Source organism: Triturus cristatus, chromosome 4_1 (genome assembly GCF_964204655.1).
Source record: "Triturus cristatus chromosome 4_1, aTriCri1.1, whole genome shotgun sequence".
Taxonomy (NCBI): domain Eukaryota; kingdom Metazoa; phylum Chordata; class Amphibia; order Caudata; family Salamandridae; genus Triturus; species Triturus cristatus.
The window spans coordinates 17,612,453-17,635,344 of NC_140585.1; the positions used below are offsets into that span (position 1 = coordinate 17,612,453).

The 22,892-nt window shown below is 46.6% G+C and overlaps 1 protein-coding gene across 1 annotated transcript in view; it reads right to left on the reverse strand.

Annotated features, from left to right (window-relative positions):
- Positions 1-14,258, reverse strand: part of LOC146839323 (lectin-like) — a 114,413-nt gene extending 100,155 nt beyond the window's left edge. The window contains exons 1-2 of the mRNA XM_085650775.1: positions 14,079-14,258; positions 806-1,030 (exon numbers count right to left, since the gene is read on the reverse strand). Of these exons, the coding sequence (XP_085506901.1) occupies positions 806-1,030; positions 14,079-14,258 (405 nt within the window). The remainder of the gene's footprint in view (positions 1-805; positions 1,031-14,078) is intronic.
- Positions 14,259-22,892: the final 8,634 nt, after the last annotated feature.

Here is a 22,892-nt window from a genome sequence, read left to right on the forward strand (position 1 = left end):
GAAGGGGATGATTGTGCACCTGAAAGAAAGGACACTCCTTAACCTTTACAGGTTATCTTCATACTCTACTACTTGTTGTATGTGGTACCCTGTTCCTCCCCTGCTTCTGTCATTGTAGAACCCACTATTTCCCATTCATTCCATGTGCTGTGGAGCCTTTCCTGTCACGCTCCAAGGGAATGTATTGGTTTGAAAGAAGTGGGGGTTAGGGAGAGAGCTGGAGGAAGCATGCTGAGGTGTGTGATTCATCTTCAAATAAAAGTGTTCTTTTTACTTTATCAGTGGTTGCTGCATCTTTAAATTCCACATCCACTATTGACATCAGATCTTTCTGAGAGAAATGGATTAGTTGGTATACTCGAGGATGGTTTCACTCCCTATATTGTTTCCAAATCTACATGCCATGTTTGGTACATCATAAGATATTGTTATCACTTTCTCTAATTCACACTTCATCCTCCACTTGTCTTCCTTCATCCTTTATTTCCCCTTAAATTAGGGAAACATGATTAAGATTCCACACTGTTCCATCGCCTACACGAACAGCATTTGTAAACACTTCCACAACTTTTACCCCCTGAAAACTGCCTCTACAGCATTACTAACTAATGGCGTGAATCCATTCTACACATTTATTTTTCAAACTCTCTCCCTTACCTATTCTAAAATATTGGTATGTGGGCATTTCCATGAGCATAAAGCAAACTACTGAGCTGCTTATTAGGGTGGGTGACCCATGAAGGGGATACCCTGCAGAAGGCTGGCACCACAGAGACTAGACATGCACCGAAACATTGCCCCATACCTCAGCATCTCCCCAGGGCATCTTCTTAGCGATATATTGATAACAGGATTCATTGCGCCGTTGCCAGTCGGCCTTGCGTTTCCAGCGGTGACCTCCATCTGGGTGATGTCTGTTGTAGGTGATCTTTCTCAAGACCTCAGTGGTCACGTCAGAGTTCACTAGGGAGACAAGCAATGCAAGCAAATCTAAAGCAGATTCTAGTTGTATGTACATCTTGTGGTCACACTATATGGTGGAAATAGAAAAATTCAATGGACTTTGACACATTGATAATATAAACCACAAAAATAGGTATTATGAATGTTGCTAAGGGGAGCAGTGTTTAATATTTTTATTGTCCGAGTGGGGGGCAGCAGTGCAGATTTTATTTTAAAACATAATAAGTTCTACTTTTTCCATCCTGGTTCTCTATGAATAGTGCAAGCAGTGCAGAAATACCGTAGGAAGCCTCATCTTCTGTGCTACAGTGCTGTACGCATATTAAAACACGCCTATGCACTACTAGGAAAAAGAGGAGAGTCTTTTAACTATGTCTACACTGATGATGGCTTAGTAAAATGACTTGTCTGGGTCCATATAGCAGATGATAGACTTTTAAGACACATAGTACGCTGCATATATAAGGTATATTCATGTTTTTGTGGGGAAATATTTCCATGGCATCATTGGATTCAGAGCTCCTGTATTGCTGAGACTACAGCGCTGAAGAATTATGTTCAGGCTTCTGGGCACTCTTGTTCAGCTTTCTGAATGCTCTCCACAAGCCCGTTGAGGACTGCTATCCAGCCAGCAATCCTGAAGGCTTCAGTCTGCCTGCTGTACTAAGGACTCCTATCCATTTATTACAGATGGGGTCTCTGTCTATGCTGCAGTGCTGAGGGCTCTTAACTACCCTGCAGCACCGATGAATCTTGTCTACCAGGAAGTTCTGTGGGTTCTTGTCTACCCTAGAATGCTGAGGACTCCTCCCTTTCCTGCAGTGCTGAGGGTTCTTGTCTCCTCTGCAGTGACAGGGGCTGTTATCTCCGCTGAGTTATGAGGACTGTTATCTACCCTGCAGAGGAGAGGGCTCTAGTTTACCCTGCAGGGCCAAGGGCTTTCCTCTACTCTGCACAGAAGATGATTCTTATCTACTTTGGGGTGCTGAGGCCTCTTTTTACCCTGCAGTGCCAATGATTCTCATCTACCCTACAACACCAAGGACTCTGGTCTTCTCCTGTAGCACCGAGGGTTCTTGTCTATCCTATAGTTCCGAGGATTCTTATCTTCTCTGAAGCAACAAGGATTCTTACCTACCCTGCAACACCGAGGACTCTTAGCTACCCTGCAACACAGAGGACTCTTGTCTATCCGGCAGCGCTTCAGACTCTTATCTAAACTGTAGCACCGAGGACTCCTGTCTACGCTACAGTCCTGATGGCTCTTATCTACCCTGGAGTGCCAAGGGCTTTTGCCTACCCTGCAATGCTGAGGGCTCCTGTCTACCCTGCAGTGCTGGGATGTTTGTCTACCCTGAAGTGCTGAGGGCTCGTGTCTAGCTTGCAGTGCCAAGGGTTCTTGTTTATGCTGAGGTGCTGAGTACTCTTGCATATTCTGCAGTGGAAGTAATCCTTTCCACCCTGCAGTTCCAAGGATTCCTTTCTGCTCTGCAGTGCTGAGGAATCTTGCCTACCCTGCAGTGCAGAGGGCATTTGTCTACCCTGAAGTACCATGGGCCGTTGTCTACCCTTTGGTGCCGAGGGTTCTTGTCTACCCAGCAGTGCTGAGGGCTCCTGCCTAGCCTATAAAGCTAATGGCTGTTTTCTACCCTGCAGTGCAGAAGGCTCCTTACATCCTGCAGAACCAAACACTCTTCTCTACCCTGCAGTGCTGATGGCTATTGCCAACCCTACAGTGACAAGGGCTCTTGTGTATCCTTTATTACCAAAGGCTCTTCTATACCATGCACCACCGACGGCTATTGTCTCCTTGCAGTACCAAGGGCTCTTGTCCACACTGCAGCACTGAGGGCTCTTGTCTACCCTGCAGTCTACCAGGCAGTGCTGTGGACTCTTGGTTTCCCGGCAGCGAAGAGGGCTCTTGTCTACCTTAGAATGCCGAGGGCTCTTGTCTAAACCGCAGCATCAAGGACTCTTGTCTACTCTACAGTTACTAGTACTCCTTACTATACTGCAATGCCGAAGGCTCCTGCCTACCCTGTACTGCTAAGGGCTCCTGTCTACTATGCAGGTCCTTAGGCTCTTGCTTACCCTGATGTGATGAGGGCTTCTGTCTACTTTGCATTGTGGAGGGCTCTTTTCTACTCTGCAGTGGGAAGGTTTCTTGTCAACCCTGCAGGGCTGAGGACTCTGGGTAGATGAGAGCTCTCATCTACCCAGCAGCACATACGGCTCCTATATACCCAGCAGCATCAAGGGCTCTTGTCAACCCTGCAGTGCTGAGGACTCCTGTCCACCCTGCACTGTCAAGGACCTTCTCTATCCATCAGTGCTGAGGGCTTATGTACCCTGCATCACTGAGGGATCTTCTCTACCCTGCAGCTCTGAGGGCTCTTGTCTACCCTGCATCACCGATGGCTCTTATCAACCTGGCAGCACTAAGGGCTCTTGACTAACATGTAGCGCTGAGGGCTCTTGCCTACCCTGCAGTGCCAAGGGCTCTTGTCAACTTTAGAATGCTTAGGGCTCTTGTCTATCCTGCTGTGCCAAGGGCTCTATCCACAAGCACTGAGGGCTCTTTTCTACCCTGCATCACCTAGGGTTCTTGTCTACCTTGCAGTGCAGAGGGCTCTTGTCTACCCAGCAGCACCTAGGGTTCTTGTCTACCTTGCAATGCCAATGCTTCTTGTATACCCAAAAATGCTGTAGGCTGTTGTCTAACCTGCAGATTCAAGGGCTCTAGTATACCCTGGAGCGCTAAGGGCTCTTGTCTACTCTAGAATGCTCAGGGCTCTTGCCTACCCTGGAGTACTGGGGGCTCTTGATTAACCTGTAGCACCAAAGGCTCTTGTCTACCCTGCTGCACAGAAGGCGCTTGTCTACCCTTGAATTAGATAGGGCAAATAACTTTGCTCCTCCTGCGGAGCTTGCTGAGTTTTAGCCGCTCAACACAGAGCGCGGAGTTCCGCAAACTCTGCAAAATGATGTGGAGCTGAGTTTTTTCTCTCCCGTGGATCGCCAATGTTAAGTTAGGTAGAGTGAGTGAGAAAAATTGCATGCTAGACCTCCTCACGGCACGATTTCTCAACACAGGTGGTCACAGAAAGTCACAATCCCTTGCGTTGAGAAATCTCCCGCTCACATTGAAGAAGCTGCCACTCGAGTAGAATATTTACTGATGATGCAGAAAGGAACAGCGACCTCTGGCACGACACGTATTTCCATTCTCAGTGATTTTACAGCACAAGACAAACTCTCGGTGCTAAAAATCAATGCGAGCAGCACAACTTAACATACTCTGCCACTCATGGAGGAGTTTTTTGGGGACTTTTCGGAGTCCCGCAGAGCAGAACTCCGTGAACTCCACCCAGGCCTACCTAGAATATCGGGGGCTCTTGTCTAATCTGCAGCGCTGAGGGTTCTTGTCTACCCTGCAGCACAAGGGCTCTTGTCTCCCCTGCAGTGTTAAGGGCTCTAACCAGCAGTAAGGAGGCTCTTTTCTACCCCACAGTCCTGGGACTCTTGTCTCACCTTCAGTGCTGAGAGCTCTTGTCTACCCTGCAGTGCCATGGGCTCTTGCCTACCCTACAGTGCTGAGGGCTCTTGTCTTTCCTGAGGTGCCAAGAACTCTTGTCTACTGTGCAGTGCCAAGAATCCCTTTTACCCTACAGTTCCGAGGACTCCTTTCTACCCTACAGTGTGGAGGGCTCTTGTCTATTTTGCAGTACAGCGGGCTCTTGTCTACGCTGCAGCTCAGAGGGACCTTGTCTATTTTGCAGTGACTGTGGCTTTTTATTTGGCAGCGTCAAGGACATTTGTCTACCCTAGAATGCCGAGGATTCTTTTCTACCCTAGAATTCCAAGTGCTCCAGGCTACCCTGAAGCACTGAGGGCTCTAATCTACCCTGAAGCACTGAGGGTTACTGTTTCACCGGGAACACCGTGGGCTCATGTGTACCCTGGAATGCTGTGGGCTCATGTCTATTCTGAAGCACTGAGGGCTCCTGTCTACCCTGCAGCACTGAGGGCTATTGTTTAGCCTGGAGCACCGTGGGCTCATGTGTACCCTGGAACGCCATGGGCTACCTGACAGCATTGAGTTCTTTTGTCTACCCTGTAGTGTTGAGGACTCGTGTCTATCCTGGAGCACATTGAGATCTTGGAGGTAGCACTGTGTGTTTTTGTCTTCCCTGCTGTGCCAAGGCCTCTTTTCTACCATGAAACACAGAGGGCTCTTGCCTAACCAACAGGGCTGAGGGTTCTTGTCTACCCTGCAGTGCAGAGCGCTCTGACCTACCCTGCATTGCTGAGCTCTCTTGTCTACTCTAGAATGGCAAGGTCTCTTGTATAATCTGCACTATTGAAGGCTAGTCTCTAACCTGCAGCCCTGAGGACTATTGTTTACCCCGGAGCGCCATGGGCTCATGTGTACCCTGGATTGCCGTGGGCTCATATCTACTGTGAAGCACCGAGGGCTCTGACTAGCCAGCAGGATCAAGGGCTCTTGAGCGCCATAGAGCCTATAACAATAACAAATGGGACCTCACTTTATTAAAATGAGGCACAGATTATAAATGGCAAAGCAAGTGCTCAAAATATAAAGAATGTGGAGCACTTGCCGTGCAGTAGCTGAACGTCCATGTCCTGCAGTGATTTTCCCACTCCTGATTTTCAAACCAAAGTGACAAAGCCACAAAATTCACAGGGCCCAATTCACAGAACAAACTTAAAACAAAATCCTAAACTTACTACCATTTTGGTATTCACAGAATGCACTTACTCATTTTGGTATTCACAGAAGGCACTTACTCAGAGATGCTCGGAGGGGTATTTGGTCACTTTTTACCCGGTCATCTATGTCAAAGTTACTGAGGTGTTGGGCTAGCGGGTTGCTGACAAATATATAATCAATTGTGGATGTGTTCCTATATGTAGGAAGCGTAAGCCATGTGCAGTCCTGTGCTTTTTTGAGATTTTGCGCGTAGGAATAGGGATTTAAAGATCTTTGGCATGGGCAGGCACACACGTTTTAATCTTTTCTCTTTTCGTATTAAGTTTTAAAATTGCAAGCAATTCAGCTTATGAGAACGCATGTGTAGATACATAATTCTAAATGAGTTTTACTTATTTTTAGGATTCTATGGCACAGGCTAACAAAAGCTTCAAGCAGCACAGTGAACTAAATGGCCCAAATAGGGTAACCCGGGTCACTCGCGACCACCTCTCAGGACCGCCACCTTCTGCAAAAGCACGGAACACTCGCTACGCCAATGTCCCCTCTCCTTACAGTACGCACACTGATTTGTCCCCAAAGGTGGAGTATTCAGCTGCCTACTAGTGTGTGGGAGCTGTCGGGCAGGACTACCACATCCTCTGCCATTTCCTCTAAAAGCCTGCTGCAACAACACCTTTGTCTTCAAATCCTTAGGCTTTTTCTCTGTCCTCTCCTTTCCTCATTATTCGTATGCTCATACTACTGTGCCATATTCAAAATAACAGAAGGGGATGAGGTGGACCAGGTGCTTTCAGACGCCTGCAATCCCGTCACTATTTCAGGAAGCAGATTAGAAACAAATCTGTTAACAAACAACCAAACACCTCCCTCAAAAGATAAATCCTGCCCACTGTAATCCAAAAACGTACCCTCAAACCGAGTAAAAAGATCAGACACACGACTCATCTTTCTTTTGTCTACAAGCTGACAATTTATCCCAATCTAGCTTTCTCGGCGGAATAGGAGAATGCATATGTGAGAAGGTGGCCTGATATATGCTGTCCACTAGTTCTAGTGGGCACCTTGTATCATTCCAAACAACCGCTTATGGTGGTAGGTTAAAGACAACCTTTATTGAAAGCTATCCTAGTGGTAGCTATGGAGAGCAGCCTTCAGGCTAAGTCTTGAAGGAATGTAAAGCAGCTTGTTTTACCAGTCTATAATTTCTTGAATGATCAAATGAAAGGACAACCACACCAGGTATATTTTTAAAATATATGTATTTAAGATCAAACACACCGCTCTAGTCTCTTTATGAGTCTGGAGGTCGAAGTACTTAAGTTAAAAGTGAGCAATCATCAGTAATAGCACAAATACACGTTTGGGCCCTAGGGTCATACCAAACCACGGGGACTTTATGGGTTCCCGTTATCTTCTATGGGCAATGTCGCGGTTGGAAATTTACAGATTAGGGACACTTCTAATCGAGTCAGGACCAAACCCTTTTGGACTTAAGAAGTTCTAGGGCTAGCACCCACGGGAGCACCGGAGTACTCGAGTTACCTCACCCAGGGAAGCCGGGTGCATAGGTGACTTTTGGTGTTGGGTCACGTCGTCGATTGCAATGGAAGCCTGCCGTGAGGAGAAGTGTCCGAAGAGATCCAAGCCTGGATCTAGGATGTATGGAACCTGAAAGAAGAGGGGACAGAGTCTGGGTCACTAGCCAGTGACCGAGGGCAGAATGTACCAATGCCCACAGATGTCGGGTGCTTCAGTTGAGTTGATGGGTGTCTTGACTTTTCAGCCACGAGGTCCAGGAGGCGTCCACAAAGTCCACGAGCCAGATTTGAGCTGTCCCACAAAGTCTGTTGAGTGCTGTGGTGTAGGCGACCAGATTGGACCCAACAAGCTTTGGCAACGGCAAGTCACAGGTATTCAGAGAAAGAACTGCGGTGCAGACCAGCAAGGTCTGAGGGACTTACCCAGTGAGGGTAAGTCAGAGCATGTCTGGAGCAACCAGGAAAGCCCAAGCAAAAGAGGAGTTGCCTTCGTGGGGACCTGCTAGCCAACAGGCTAGTGATCATGAAGGAGCCTCAAGTGGTCGCACTAGAAACTAGCCCACAGGTCACTCGTGGAGTGGAGGCCAGCAATCTTCAGTGCAAAAGCTGCTCAAGGCTGGGGCTACTCAGAGCCCAAAGCACAACTTCGAGGAAACCCAGGAAGATGCAGTTGCTGCAAAAGATCATGGTGTCCAGGGGTCATGGTTCCACGTTACCCACGATAGCCATAGGTCTCAGCTTTGCTGTGGACTCGGGGTAGCCTCGGGGAAGTCTGGAAATCTACCTCTGGTGATGCAAAGACTTCGGCATCCGGCGGGAGCTTCAGCGATGCAGACCGGTCAGTTGCTTCTTTGGTGCCTGCCAAGCAGGGGAGTCACTCCTTGACCCCAAGGTAGATTTCTTCCATCTTCTAGTCATGATAGAAAGTCGAAGGTCCAGGATATATTTTGCAGAGTTTCGTCAAGGGTAATCTAAAGTCCTAGGGACTGGATTCCTATCCTTATACTAAGTTTACGGGATGGACTAACTCTAAGGCCCCACCTATGGGTAGGCTTGGAAAGAGGGGTGGTTACACCCAATTCCTTTGTCCAGTTTCACGCCAGAGCAAGGGCAGGTAACCCCTGCAACCGGTTTGAACTAAACTATGCACAGGGACACCAACTGTGCCCCCAGTGCAGGACTTCAAAGCACCAGAGAGTGCTCCCGCCGAGCCCCAATACACATCTGCTTGTCTGGGGAGGTGTTTACACCTCCCTTCGACAGGAAACCTATTGTCCAGGCCTCCCCTGCCAGAGTTTCAGTCAGCAGCAGGAGGCCAGACCCGTGTCTGTGGCAGAGGCATCCATTTTGTGATGCCAGGGCTCAGGAAAGTCCTACCGGGTTTGACCAGTGTGAACATGTCTCTCCCTCTAGAAGGGTGGAATGCTACCCTCGCCGCCAGAACTGGCGGGGGGTAGTATTCCAAAGCGTTTGACACCAAACACAACATGTTTTGATGCAGCCAATTTAGCATTTACCGCGAGGTTATAATGCACTTAAGAGTATATGGTATGGCTGTATCACAGAACAGTCATAAGGAAGGATTTCCGATAGCTGCAGAGGGGCGTAGCTCATGCTTGGGAACCCTCTCACACAAAACCAAGCACTCTGCCTTCAGGATTGTTAAGGCCTGCCATAGGAGTGACTTATAGGTTTATATGTGTCTGTATATATATGCGGATATGGGTAGCCTATACCACTGTAAGGGGTGCAAGCACCACCTTACCCAGGCTGCAGTAGCAGACCTGTGGTATCATTTTGGAGTGCTTCCCAGGGGTGGCATAATACATGCTTCAGCCCCTGGTAGCCCTCTAAGGTACCTATTCCCTAGGTACATAGTATATCATATACTAGGGGCTTATAAGGCACTCCTGAATCCAATTAGAAATATGCCTACTGTACATGGAAACCATTTTACAGAGAAAGCAGATAGACTGGGGCCCTGAATAGCAGGATTCCAGTCCAACTAAGTCATAAACCAGCAAAACACCAGGAAAAAAAGGGGGGTCAACCATATAGTCAGATTCCACCTTCCTACATAATTGCTCCCAAACAAAAGGAGATAAGGCGAACCTTGGCCAGTTGAGCCTTTATTGACTAAGTGGCCATATAAGGAAGCACCTGCACTAGCATGGTTGCCCCCTGTTTTATGGCCCACTGAGCTATTCCTCACCCTAAGGGCATTAGAGGATCTCCACCATGGGGAATTACTACCTGTGGTGTGTTTTGGCAAAGTAGAAGGCTGGTGGGGTGTCTGAGTAGAGAAGCGAGGCCCTAATAAAGTTGGCCCCAGCTTCCTCAGGTCACTTGTCACCATATATGCCTCCCTTTCCATGACTGAGTTGAACTTTGCTCTAAGGGTGAACCTTTGGCTGCCTACAGCTGGGGGTTGGATCCCTTTGGGTGGAACACTGGCGGGGCTGGGCAGGTTTGGAGCCTTTTGGTCCCATGTTTGCCCTTGCCCAACAGAGTCCGGCTGGGGGAGGTCCCTACACAGTGGTAATGGGGATCCCTCAGTGGGTTGAGGAATTTTCACCTGGCTAGGGCTACTAGCCTGGGAGCCCCTAATCTGCTGATGGGGGGGTTCCTCTGGACAGGGGCCCATTGGGGGTCCACTGGCCTCCCTGACCTCTACATCCCTGGGCTGTCTGAGGCAGGGTAGAGCGTGGGGCAGGTTACCTGCTCCAGACTGGGTACCACCTTGGAAGGTTCCACTGTCATCAGGGGTGCTGCCAGGCTAGGCCTGTCTACCTCTGGGGCAGTTCCTTCACAAGGGGTAGGATCAGTTCCCTGAGGAAGCTGACCCTTACCTATAGTCTGGGGGGAAGAAGACTTATCTTCAACCCTTGTGCTCTCCTGTGGAGGAGAGTGGGACAATATTTCAGGCTCCGTCACTCCAAAATGTTTCTGGGCTTGGGCTGTGGCCACCACAGCCCCACTAACCTTCTCAGGTATGCTCAGCATTCTCAAATGGACTAGGTGTTCAACTTCAGCCCAGGCTGAAATTTCCAGATCATTATCCATCAGGCACTCTACAGGTAAATTTGGGGACACTGCCACTTACTTTGGGCCTGTGACCCCTCCCCAGCTAAGATTGACTATGGCCATTGCGTGATCTGTGCTGACACCATCTATGTTGGTCACCTGATAGCTAAAGTCAGGTAAAAGCTGCCGAGGGGGAACTAGTTTCCCTGCCACCATGGTGACACTAGCCCCAGTGTCTCTATAGGCCACAGCTTTCTGACCATTGATTATGGGCTCCAGTCTGTACCTGCCCAAAGTATTGGGGCCTATGGTAAAGGTGGCAAATCCCATGCCACCATCACAGACTAAGGAGGCTTGTGAGGGGGACCTGTCTAAACTAGGACCCACCTCTGTTCCCCATGAGAATGCACCTAAATTCTTGGGAGCAATACTTCCACCTGGGAGATTACTACTAGTAGTACCAGGAGGAATGGTAGTATTTGCTGGAGGACATCCGGGCCATTACCCCCTGCAGCCGCCTGAGGTTGAGAGCCGTGCTTCTACCTGGCATGAACCCAGATTGATCCGGGTGTATTAGGGTTGTAAGATGTGGGGTCAACCGTGTCGCCAATAGCTTGGCTAATATTTTGGCTTCGGCATTAAGCAACGATATCGGACGGTAAGAGGCGTACTCCTCAGGGGGTTTACCGGGCTTCGGGATCGTCACAATGGTAGCCATACGTTGATCTTGTGGGAGCTCCCCTGCCTCAAGGCTTTCAAGAAACATATTTAAAAGATAGGGGGCAGTTGTAGTGGCCGTCTTTTTGTTCAGTTCTATGGGTAAACCATTAGGTCCCACTGCTTTCCCCGATTGAAGGGAGCCTATAGCTACTTGTAGCTCTTCGACCGTTAGGTCAGCTTCTAGGGTGAGGGCTTCCTCCGGGGATAATTTTGGCAAATTAATATCCCTAATATACGTTTGAGCCTCTATCGTGTCTATAGTTGTTCGCGACTCGTACACCTGTTCGAAATATCCAGCTAAGGTATTCACAATATCTTCTGGTGCCGCCACAAATGAGCCATCTGGCGTCCGTAATTGCGCTATTGTTCTTTGCGCTCACTCCATTTTATCGAGCCAGGATAAAAGTTTACTAGCCTTGTCACCTATTTGATATATCGTATGCCGCGTTGCTTGCAGCCGAGCCCTGATTGCCTCCGACTGGTATTCCCTGTATTCACATTGCTTAGCACGCAAGGTTCGAAATGTCTCAAACGTTGGGTTCTGCGCGTGTTGGTCTGTAGCATGAACCAGCTCGGATTCCATAATATCTAATTCGGCTCGTTTTTCCCTCGTATGACCCATCACCGAAGAAATGGCCTGCCCACGGATCACCGTTTTGTATGCTTCCCAAAGAGTACTTGCGGATTGGACTGAAGAAGCGTTCTCTTGGAAGTAAAGCTGCGTCGCCGCGAGTATGTCTCCCGAAATCTTAGGGAGTTGGAAATACCCTGGATATACAGATACACCCGTGTCCGTGCCCTGCAATGGTTTGCAGAGGTTAGTAATAATGGCGAGTGATCTGAAATACCCCGAGGGCGGATCTCAACGTTCATCACATTCACGAGATGGTCTGCGGCTGTAAAAAAGTAATCGATGCGTGAGAGGCTATTATGTACCCCGGACTGGACAGTGTATTGCTGCACTTCTGGATGACTGTATCTCCACGCATCTGTCAGCCTGAGGGCATCCACGAAGCCCCCCATACGTGCAGCACCTGCCGTGCTCTGCCTGGGCGGATACCTATCTCTGGTCCCATCAATGACAGCATTAAAGTCCCCACCAATCAGTATCATACCTGCTGGAAGGCCTAATAAAAATGCGCTAAGCGCTGGGAGAGCTATTGTGTGTAGGGCCGGGGGGATGTATACCGACACAATATTGAACAGTTTCCCTTCCTATTGCCAGGTAATTGCCGCAAATCGACCCTGGTCATCCTTATGAGTATGTTGTATTATTAGCGGGAACTGTTTACGTACTAAAATACCCACACCCCTTGAACCAGAGGAAAACTCAGAGTGCACCACCATTCGTAACCCCCAGCGATCTAGAGCCCTGCAGGCAGATTCCACTAAATGCGTTTCCTGCAGCAGGGCGACCGCAGGTGCGCATTTCTTTAAGTACTGTAGCACCAGCCCTCTCTTTATTTTATCCCCCAGTCCCCTTACATTCCATGTAAGCAGCGTTAGGGGGCTAATCGGAGTCACCGGAGGTCCCCGTGAGGCGGACTCAATTCGTGTCTGCGTCATCCCTTTCACCCATGCACAGTCTGCCTTCTCTCAGGATTATGTACTTCATGCATCCAGAAACTGTTCTTAGTCACAGACTGGAAGTGTGTCTTGTATGCCCGTATAACAACCATAACTACCAACAAAAAATACCAACTCAGTATTTCCCACTTTCCCACCCACCTCTTCACCTCCCCCCCTGCCCAGACCAAACTTCAGTTAACAAACGTTTGGTTATCCCGATATCTAGGCGGGCGTGCATGAATGCTGACAGTATGCGATGGTCCCTCATGTAGGACCCCCATCAGATTCAGTATTCGCTTTGGGAAGGACCACATACTGCATACCCACACTTGCATATTGATCACAATTTGGCTGGTCCACAAAAAATAGTAACAACCATAACAAGCCCAAAATGAAGAGCAACCCCCCTCCACCACCCCCCTCCCTGCTTCCCTGCCAGACGGACCCCCAACTATCCGCCACCCCAACTTAGCAGAGGGCTTCATTCCCAATAACAGTACTTGCGTGTGGGGGCGAGAAGTCCGCTGAGTGTTGCCGTCCATCCCCTCCTCAATTACAGGTTATCAACAAGCATACGCTACAGCCCATCCTTCAGTTTTGTACTTTAGTCTTTTTGCCTACCACCGTCAGATGGGAGGAGCACGTTATTTACATCGTGGACATGTTGCCTCTGCCCTCCTCATACATGGCAAAGCCGTACATCCTGTCTCTACACTCATGTGTTCCAACTACATAACTTCTATGCGTTTCAATCCTTGTTCGTCAATTGCCTCACACGGCCGTCCTCATGTTCCTTTCCGTGGTCACTGGAGTCCTCATTGGTTATGTGCTGCTGTTTTCGTCTCTCCGTCTGTCCGGATCCTTCCACTCACCTCCATCCCTTGAGCCAGTCGTGGGCTTCCTATGGCTCTCAAAAAAACAGATATTTCCATCCGCCACTACACGCAGCTTCGCCGGAAACAACATGGAGTATGATAATTCTCTGCGTCTGAGTTCTTTCTTTATCTCAACAAAACTCCTGCGACGTTTAGTCACTGCTGCCGTGTAGTCCGGGAAAAAGAACACCACTAAGTTTTGGATGCGCAGCGGTGGAGCCACCCTTGCCGTTTGTAGTATTGCATCTCTGTCCCGGAAATTGAAAATACGGGCCAGGACTGGTCTAGGGGGAGCCCCTGGTTTGGGCCTACCCCCGGCACTCTATGTGCCCTCTCCACAGAAAAGAAGTTCGATAGCCCACGGGGTTGAAGTCTGTGTTTTATGAGATCCTCAATGTATAGATCCATGACTGGATTCCCTTCACTTTCGGGAATACCCGTAATTCGGACGTTATTGCGCCGTGAGCGCCCTTCTTGGTCGTCCAGCTTCTCTGCCATAAGTCTGTTTTCTGCTTCTAAGTGACTGACCCTCTGAAGTAGCGCGGTGGTGTCCTTTGTTAAGGATTTTGTCACTTGTTCAACCTCCGTGACCCTGGCCGACATCTTCTGAAAATCCGCCCTCCGGAAGGAGACATCAGTCTAAATGGATCCTACTGTCGATTGTACTTTATCGAGAGCCGCCATAATATTCTCCAGTGTCACTTTCACCGCTACCACCTGACCCAAGTCTTCATCAGGCCCGTCTTTGCGCTCAGGCAGGTTGGGAAGGTCTTTTTGGTAGGCATACTTATCCAATTTGCCCTGCGAGTTCCTTCGTGGGCCCCTGCCCCCCATTTTCGCCTGAGTCTGTATTGCGCCTAACGGTAATCGCCGCCGCCTGCCGCGGGAGCCCCCTCCATGCGTGGCCTGCCGGATTTCCCGCCGCGCTGATAACTGGAATTTAGTGGGGCAGTGGACCGTTTAAGCGCCGCCAATATATATGAATCTAAGCATCAGCGACACCTAGGCACTCCTCACGTCTTCTCTCAGCCCCTTCAGATCACCTGGTACTGCTCCCACATTTAGTCCGGACCTCCGTCCCATGCACTGTTGCCACAAACCTCCTCAACAGATCCAGGCGGGTCCCCTGGGCGATGTTCACATTTCGTGCAGGCACCCCCCTCACTTTAGCAATGGCTGGGCTGAGTGCCGCTCTTTGTCTTCCGCCACGTACCTTAGCAGGGGTATTGCAGTTTGTTACCCAGTGAAGGCCTTCAGTGCACGTCTGTCCCGTGCTGCAGCCGCCCAGCCAAGCCAGGCTTCACTGCTCAGACCACACCCGCCTCAGTGCGCGCTGCGGGAGGTCTCCGCCTCCGCACACGGTCTCTGCTTCAGGGCGATCCCTCCGCCGCTCTCTGCCTCAGGGCGCTGCGTTTTACCCCACGAGGTCCAAAGTGGCAGCTCAGGCCACCTCCGAGTGTGGGAGAGGGAAAAGAAGTCCCGGACACAGCCGCTCTTTTCAGGCGGATGTCGCTCCCGGCAGCCGCCGTCCACCGAAGCACTCACGTTGCTTTGCGCTGCCCGGTCGCTCCAACTGCTTTCCGACAGCCGCAGCTGCACTTCAGTCCCCGGCTTCGTTCACGGGACTAGGCCGCTTCTTTCGTCACGCTTCCTCCAGTGCGCGCTGGACCCATTCCTGTCAGCAAGGAGCGCTATGGATGCCTCACACCTTCGGCTTTCCTAAAATGACAATTGAGGCAGGATAAATGCACGGATTTCTAACGGATTTATGGGGGGAACCGACGCCTCCTTTGGAGCTCCTTTAGGTCGCGGCCATCTTGATCGGCTGCAGGCCCCATTTTCGTTTTTTAAACATAAATAAAAGCATTGCCATTTACAATGCCAATAGCTTAAACTCACGTAAATGCGAGACCTATTGCATTGCAAATGCTTGTTCTAATCTTACTGCCTTCTTGCTGTATTGACGGTGGGGGTATATTATCTCTTTCCGCTAGCCTTATGGATCTCTTATGATGTTGTGCACTGCTGTGACTTTCCAGCTAAGCTCTACTTAGCCAGTATGAGGCTCATCATCTAAGATAATTTCGCCAATTGTCTTTATTTTTATTTTTCTTCTGCTACGCTCTACCGTTTTTTCTGATATTGGAGGCAGAGGTCTGTTAGTATCCGATCTGTTTTTCCTTTCTATTTTTGGAATGCATCTCCTCACATGCTTTATAGGTAGATTGAAGAAACTTAAGGATTCTCCTCTTCACACTATCTCCTCCTCAGAGAAATTATCCTTGTTTTTAAAATCTGCCAACTGTCCCTTGAGGGGTACTCCACCTACAACCAAGTCATCCTCATCCTCTTCATCGACTAAGATTGCTTCGATAGCGACCTCATCTACTCAAAAGAGAGTTAAATAGGACCCCCCACCTCTCCTGAGAAATCTTCTTTTCCTATTTCTCTTGACCTGGGTCTTGAAGAAATTCGAACACTCCTTCCTTTTGTGGAGGAAGCCAATATGCTCATCCAGAATCTGATCGACAGCTGGTCTCAGATGGGATCCAGAGTCATGGTTTTAGAACAACTTGTCAGTGATGTGCATGATGAACCTTTGAAAATTGTAATACTGGGGAAGGGGGTGGCGGTATTAAAGGCTGATTCTAAAGACTTGGAAAATAGAAATAGAAGGAATAACCTCTGCCTTTATGGGCTTCAAGAGGGATTGGAGGGAAGGGATCCTGTATACGTTTTCACTTCTTTTTTGCCTCAGCTGGTGAACTTGCCTCCCTCGACACACTTGAATATTCAGAGAGCTCATTGTCTAGGTCCTCGCCCTATCTCATCCTCCTCGTCTTCCAAACCCAGAGGTGTCATCATATTTTTCCTGGAATTTACTGATCTACTGAAAGTTCTCAATGCAGCGAAGGCTAAAAGGCAACTTTTATGGCAAGGTTGTACAATCTTTATTTCACAGGATGTCTCAAGAGCTACAGCTGCCAGGCGAAAGGAGTTCCTAGATCTTCATCCACAACTACGTTCTTTGGGAGACCTCTTTGGTTTGTTTCATCCTTGCCTGTTTGAAGTAGCATTCCAGAGTAAAACCTCCTCCTTCACTGCTCCTGAAGAACTGAAACAATTTCTTCATTTACATTCTTCCAGCTCTATGGAGACTTCAGCCTCTTTGTAAAAATGAATGACTTTTGTGTTAAAGGGTCCTCCTCCTGCATTCTATCCTAGTTTTTGGATGTAGTTCTCTTACTTTTTAACTGGCTCGCTCTTCATGTTTATTTATGACCATAGTGTTCTTTGAGATGAATGACTAACCTTTTTCTTTTCAGGTTCCTCGATGTTCTTTATCCTCGCCATTTACCTTGTTATGTTCCATTTCTCTGTCGACTCATCTCCCTTGCTGTGCTGTCTTGCCCGGTGCTGTCGTCCACTCTCCCCAATTGTTCATCTTCATCAGGTATGTGTTTGCAGTAGTCATTGTTGACATGTGCTGTCTCTCTTTCTTTGATCTTCTCTATTTTCTCCCTCACTCTTCTTCCCTCTACCCTTGTTTTTCTTCCTTTTCTTCCTGGTACCTTCATGTTTGATGTACCTTTTTGTCCTACAAGACCAATACTGTTTATATGTTTGCACTTGTCGCTTTATTCAGAGTTGTTTATTGGAATATTAAAGGAGTAATTAATCCTATAAAGAGGCAAAGAATTTTATCTCATTTACCTAATTATTCCCCTGTCCTCATTCTTCTTCAAGAAACTCACCTTTCTAAACCGGAGGCCTTGAAGTTTAAATGAGGTTGGGTGGGTTCTGTTTTTGTTTCTCCTTCTTCAAATTAAGAAAAATTGTGTTATTCCTCTTTGCCACAAGAAATTAAAATTGGTAACTGTTTCTCAAAATGTCGATCTTGAAGGCAGATGGCTTATTGTAAAATTAATTGTTAACGATGTTCCCTTAACTATTTGTAATATTTATGGTCCTACCCAAGCTGACAATTCCTTTTGGCCCAATGTTTCCAAAAAAGTTACTAAATATGCTGATGATTGTTTTTTCTTGGGTGGTGATTGTAATCAAGTAATAGACCCCTTTATCAATCGTCAATCCCCAGTTAAATGTATTCCCCACAAAATACATAAACAATTCACTTTCTTTATATCCCAATGCCTTCTGGTGGACTCATGAGGAATCTGCAATACCGCTAATCCACATTGTTCTCTTTCTAGACTAGATTATATCTTTGTTTCTAAATTACTTACCCAAAATCTTATCACTTCTTCTATCGAACCAATTGTAATCTCTGTCCATACTCCTGTCATTACTGACCTCGATCTTCTCCAGGTGAATTCCATATCCAATAGATGGAGATTCAATAACTCTCTCTTGCTCAATTCTGACTTCACATCTTCCTTCTTGACTTTTTCTGAGGAATTTTTTGAGGTTCACGCAGATCCTAATATTTCTCCACAATTACTTTGGGACACCTTCAAAACTTCTCCTCGAGGTCATTTCATTGATTTTGTTTCTCGGAGGAAGACATCTCTTCTTAAACACCATCAATCCCTTTTACTTGATATCAAACGATTGGAACATCAATATTCTTCTTCTTCTTCTCCAGCTAATTTAAAAGAACTTGTCCGTGCAAAATTAAAGTTTAACAATCTTTCCACAGATAATGCCTCTTCAATTCTACTTCAAAGAAGCATCTGCTATTACGGTGGCCGCAATAAAATAGGTAAGCTACTAGCTAATTATTTGAAAATCGATAAACAGTCATTTATTTTAGATTCTGTAAAAAACAATAAAGGGCATGCTGTTTTTAAGGACTCAGAAATTCTGGCTGAATTTGTTAAGTATTACCAATCTCTCTACACCACTGATTCTCCACCCTTCCTCTCTGATAGAGTCTTATTGACAAAAGTCTAAGAACTCCCTTGATACTCATAGAGGGGCATATTATCAAGACAGGGGATATCAGCTTTAGAACATTTCCTATCCCGTATCAGAAATAATGCTGACAATTGTGGATTTCAGTATGGAACTGATCATCTAAAACTTTCCGCTTATGCTGATCACATCCTTCCTTTGATTTCCTCGCCTGAGCAGTCCGTTCCGGCTCTTCTTCAGGAAATTGCTACATTTTCCTCGGTTTAGGGATACAGGATTAATTCTGACAAAACCAAAGTATGCCCCTTATTAAGCTTACTTTTAGTCATTCTTTCGATGCCACAGGGTTTCATTGAAATACTTCCAAAATTAAATATCTGGGCATCTGGTTTACCTCTTCCATTAATGGTTCGGTTTCAGCTTATGTCAATGTATGTCTAGATAAAAAGATGAAGAGCTCTTCTCTTCTTGGAATCCCCTATTCCTCTCCTGGTGGGGTCACTTGGACTCTCCCAAAATGATGGCGTCTCACATATTTCTATATACACTTTCAATGACCCCAGTTAATATGCCTGCTTCCTTCGTCAGGAAATTGGATTCTCAACTTTCTAGTTTCCTTTGGAATAACAAAAACACCAGAATCTCCCTAGCTTCTCTTAGGAAGGCTAAACAAGAAGGAGGAGTTAATTTTCCCGACTTTTGGTTATATCATAGGACTTTCTGTCTCCGACAAGCCTCTAGATGGCTTTCTTTGACACAATCCTCATTTACCCCCTTATGGTTGGACACTGAATGCTCACTTCTTTCTCCTTTTCTCCATCGTAAAGTTATAGCCTTCTCAGCTAAAACCTCCAAAATCTCCTTTTCCCATTTTGAACATACTTGTAATATCCTAAAACCAATTTACCATCACAGTCTGCAAATCGTGATTCCTTTTGTCATTCACCTCTCTGGTACAACAAATGTATTCTTATTAACATCAAACCAATTTTTGGGAAAACTTAGAGACAAAGAGGTATCATTTGGGTCAAAGATCCATTCGCTAACGATGAATCCTCTACTCTTTTCACAATTTCAACGCTTATTCAAATATCCTCGCTCCTTTTTACCTAATTTTCTTCTTCTTTTTAATATTACTGTCAATATTCTTTATTCTTTACCTGACACTCTCCCTTCCTCCTCTTCTCACTCCTCCCTTGGTTAATTTCTCACCTCTGTTCCTAACGCTTCACCTATTTATAAACTTCTCCACTCTTTATCATATGGCAGATCCAAATCTATGTTAGAAATGCAGTGGGAATTGGATTTGGGATGTACCTGGACTCTCCCATTTCGGAATAAAATTTGGGACAAACTCTTTAAAACCTCAAGACCTGCCTCCACTTCCCAATCTTTGTTTTTCCTCTATCATAGACTTTAATTTACCCCGTCTCTGCTAGGAAGATTATTCATGAATTCCTCTCCCAAATGTTGGTCCTGTGATCACCAATCTGAAGACCTTATGCATATGTTGTTCCATTGTCTCCCTATAACTTCTTTCTGGGAAAAGATTTGGTCTCAATTATCCATATTATTCCATTGAAATTGTCCACTATCTCCCTTGACTCTTTTTTTGGGTCGTCTCTCTGAAGATATCCACTCACCACGCAGTAATTTACGCTTGTTAGATCTTATGCTAGCTCTTGGCTTTCAACAGATTGCTATTAATTTGAAATGTGCTTCAAATATCTCTTATGTAGCCTGGAGGAATAATGTTTGTCATTATCAAAGATTATATACTGCCTTCTCCTCTATTTATTGTCCTTCTGCTAACAGTGTTTTACATTGGTTAACCTTGACCTCTTTTTTAGATGATGTTGCTCACAAATGTCCCAATTGTACTTCATCTGAAAATATTAACCACCTTGATTTTGTATCTCTTTGCCATCAGTTCTAAATTGTGATACTCCTTGTTTGGATTTTTTATAACACATAATATTATTATTATGTCATTTTTCTGATAATTGGTTGTGCTGTTAATTTGGTCTTCCTCCTTCCCCCTCCTCCCTCTCCTCGGTATAGTTTCAAAATTGTTAAAGCAGCTTCAATCTTTTCTGCATTTTATGATTCTTATTTTATTGTTTTATCTAGTTTTTGTAATTGTTTTTCGTTATGTCATTATTCTGCCCAATAAAGCTGCTGTACCTTAAAAAAGAAAAGACAAAGAAAACAAGTAAATTCAAACATGTAAAACATTTGTTTCCCCCTCACATCTCTGCTCAGACTCTTGTGAGAGTCCTAATGTTAATGTCTGTTCTCCTCTCACATCTCTCTTCAGCCCCCTGTCTGTGTCTTTATGTTAATGTATTTTCCCCCTCACATCTCCCTACACCCCAAGCCCATGTGAATGTCCTTGTGTTAATGTCTCCTGCACTCACAGCTCTCTTCAACCCCCTGTAAGTATCCCTATGTTAATATGTGTTCTCCTCTCATATATCTCTTCAGCCCCATCTGAGTTCTCCTATTTTATTGTCTGTTCTCCTCTCATGTCTCTTCTACACTGTGAGTGTCCTTATGTTAATGTCTGTTCTCCCTTCGCATCTCTCTTCAGCTCCCTGTAAGTCTCCTTATGTTAATTTCTGTTCTTCTCTTGCATCCCTGTCACCGCCTGCTACTGGAGCGCGCTGACCGCGCTATCACCCCTCCCGCCGGAAGCCGTCCGACGACTGTGATCTACGCCGGGTCATCCAGCTGCACTGACCGTGCCCTGTGACCCCGCTTCGCTATCCCCGGACATCTCAGGCCGCGCCGCCCCCGCTGTGGAGACCCCCCTGCACCGCCGTGCTAAAGGGTCGCTGGCCGCGCCTGCCTACGTGCCCACACCTGCTGATTGAGGACCCAAGAACACTTCCCAAGCTGAGAGTCGCACCGACCTGTGCCGACTCTCCACATCACGAAAGAAGTCCCAGTATCGGGCTCGGGGCCCGCAACGCCTTATTTCCCCGTTCGCAGGAGCCGATCGCTGTGAGTACTGGAACCTCAAGTAACACTTGCAAGAGACTACAAAGTATCCATTTGAAGCTACGAACAACGAACATTTGCCTGCTTTACAACCTGGTGGCATAGCGAAACCGTTATTGGTCTTGTGATAAGTCTGCTGAGATATATATCCTTATTTTTACATAAAGAATCATATTTTTATATATATCCAAGTCTGGTGTCCGTTTCTGGGGGGATTGATGTATTTACTGTGTGTATGATTGTAAGTGCTTAACCAACAACGCCTGAGGAATCGCCTTGGCTGCTCACGCCACGCACCTAGAGGGTGAGCAAGGGTCATTCGCGAGGGGTTATCCTGCGCCCTGACGTGGAGGAGAGGGTTCCTGCTTGACACAAGGGCAACCTTGCGCCAACCAGAGATCCCCGACTCTAACATACTATAATACAGAAAGGTACCATTCATCTTGCCTTTATGGACTTGTCTTCCGCGTTTGACTGCGTCAACCGGGGTAAGCTGTGGCAGTCCATGAGTTTGAAAGGGGTTGATAGCGGCTTGGTTGATTTTTTGGTTGCCCTACACTGTAATACCAGTGCCAATGTAAGATATTCCTTGGATTTGAGTGTATCAAATAATTTTAGTATTGGAAAGGGTGTCCGGCAGGGCTGTATCCTGGCCCCCTTTCTTTTTAACTTTTATATTAATGACTTAGATGGGGTGTTACAGGATGTTCGTGCTGACTGCCCTAGAGTTGGTAGGCGTGGAATTCCAATACTTCTTTATGCAGATGATGCAGTACTTATATCTAGAACAGAGAGGGGACTTCAATCATTGTTAACAGCGTTTAATACATTTATGAGAGATAGAGACCTCTTGGTAAATAACACTAAATCTTTTGTATTACAAATTGGTCAGCAACCAAGAAAACCCTTCCCATTTAGGATTGGTGGAGAAATAATCCCTCTAACTAAAACATTTTCTTACTTAGGAGTCCTTTTCGATACAAAATTAAATTGGGAACCTCACCTTGCAAAGAAAAAAGGTGAAATGGTGAGGGTTAACGCATCAATATTTAATTTTGCCACTAAATTGGGGAAAAAGCCAATTTGTGCTATGCTGAAATTGTACAATGCTAAGTCTGTGGCAACTGTATCCTATGGAAGTGAACTTTGGGGGTATGTCAACGGAGAGCAATTACAGATTGCTGAAAATCGATTTATGAAGCGTCTATTGTGTGTCCCTCCTGGTACGGCTAATCTTGCTGTACATGAGGAGTTGGGGGTCTCAATATTTATGTGATTTGCTTTCCTTACGCCCTTTGATGTTTTGGCTTAAAATTTGGCTAAATGAGAACATACCCCTAACACATTTAATCATAAAGGATTTCTTGTCGCTGGACAAAGCACTCAGCTCTCCTTGGCTAAGTTACCTAAAATCAAATTTCGAGAAACTTGGTCGCCCTGAACTCTTTGCCAACCCACAATTAATTACAAGGGGAGATCTGGAGCTCATCAAACAAACATTTCTGATGGACAAGAGGATTATGAGAGAAGAAGTGGAGCTTCAGAAACCAAGTGTGAGAAAGTTTGTTATGCTTAAGACTACTGCGGCCATCG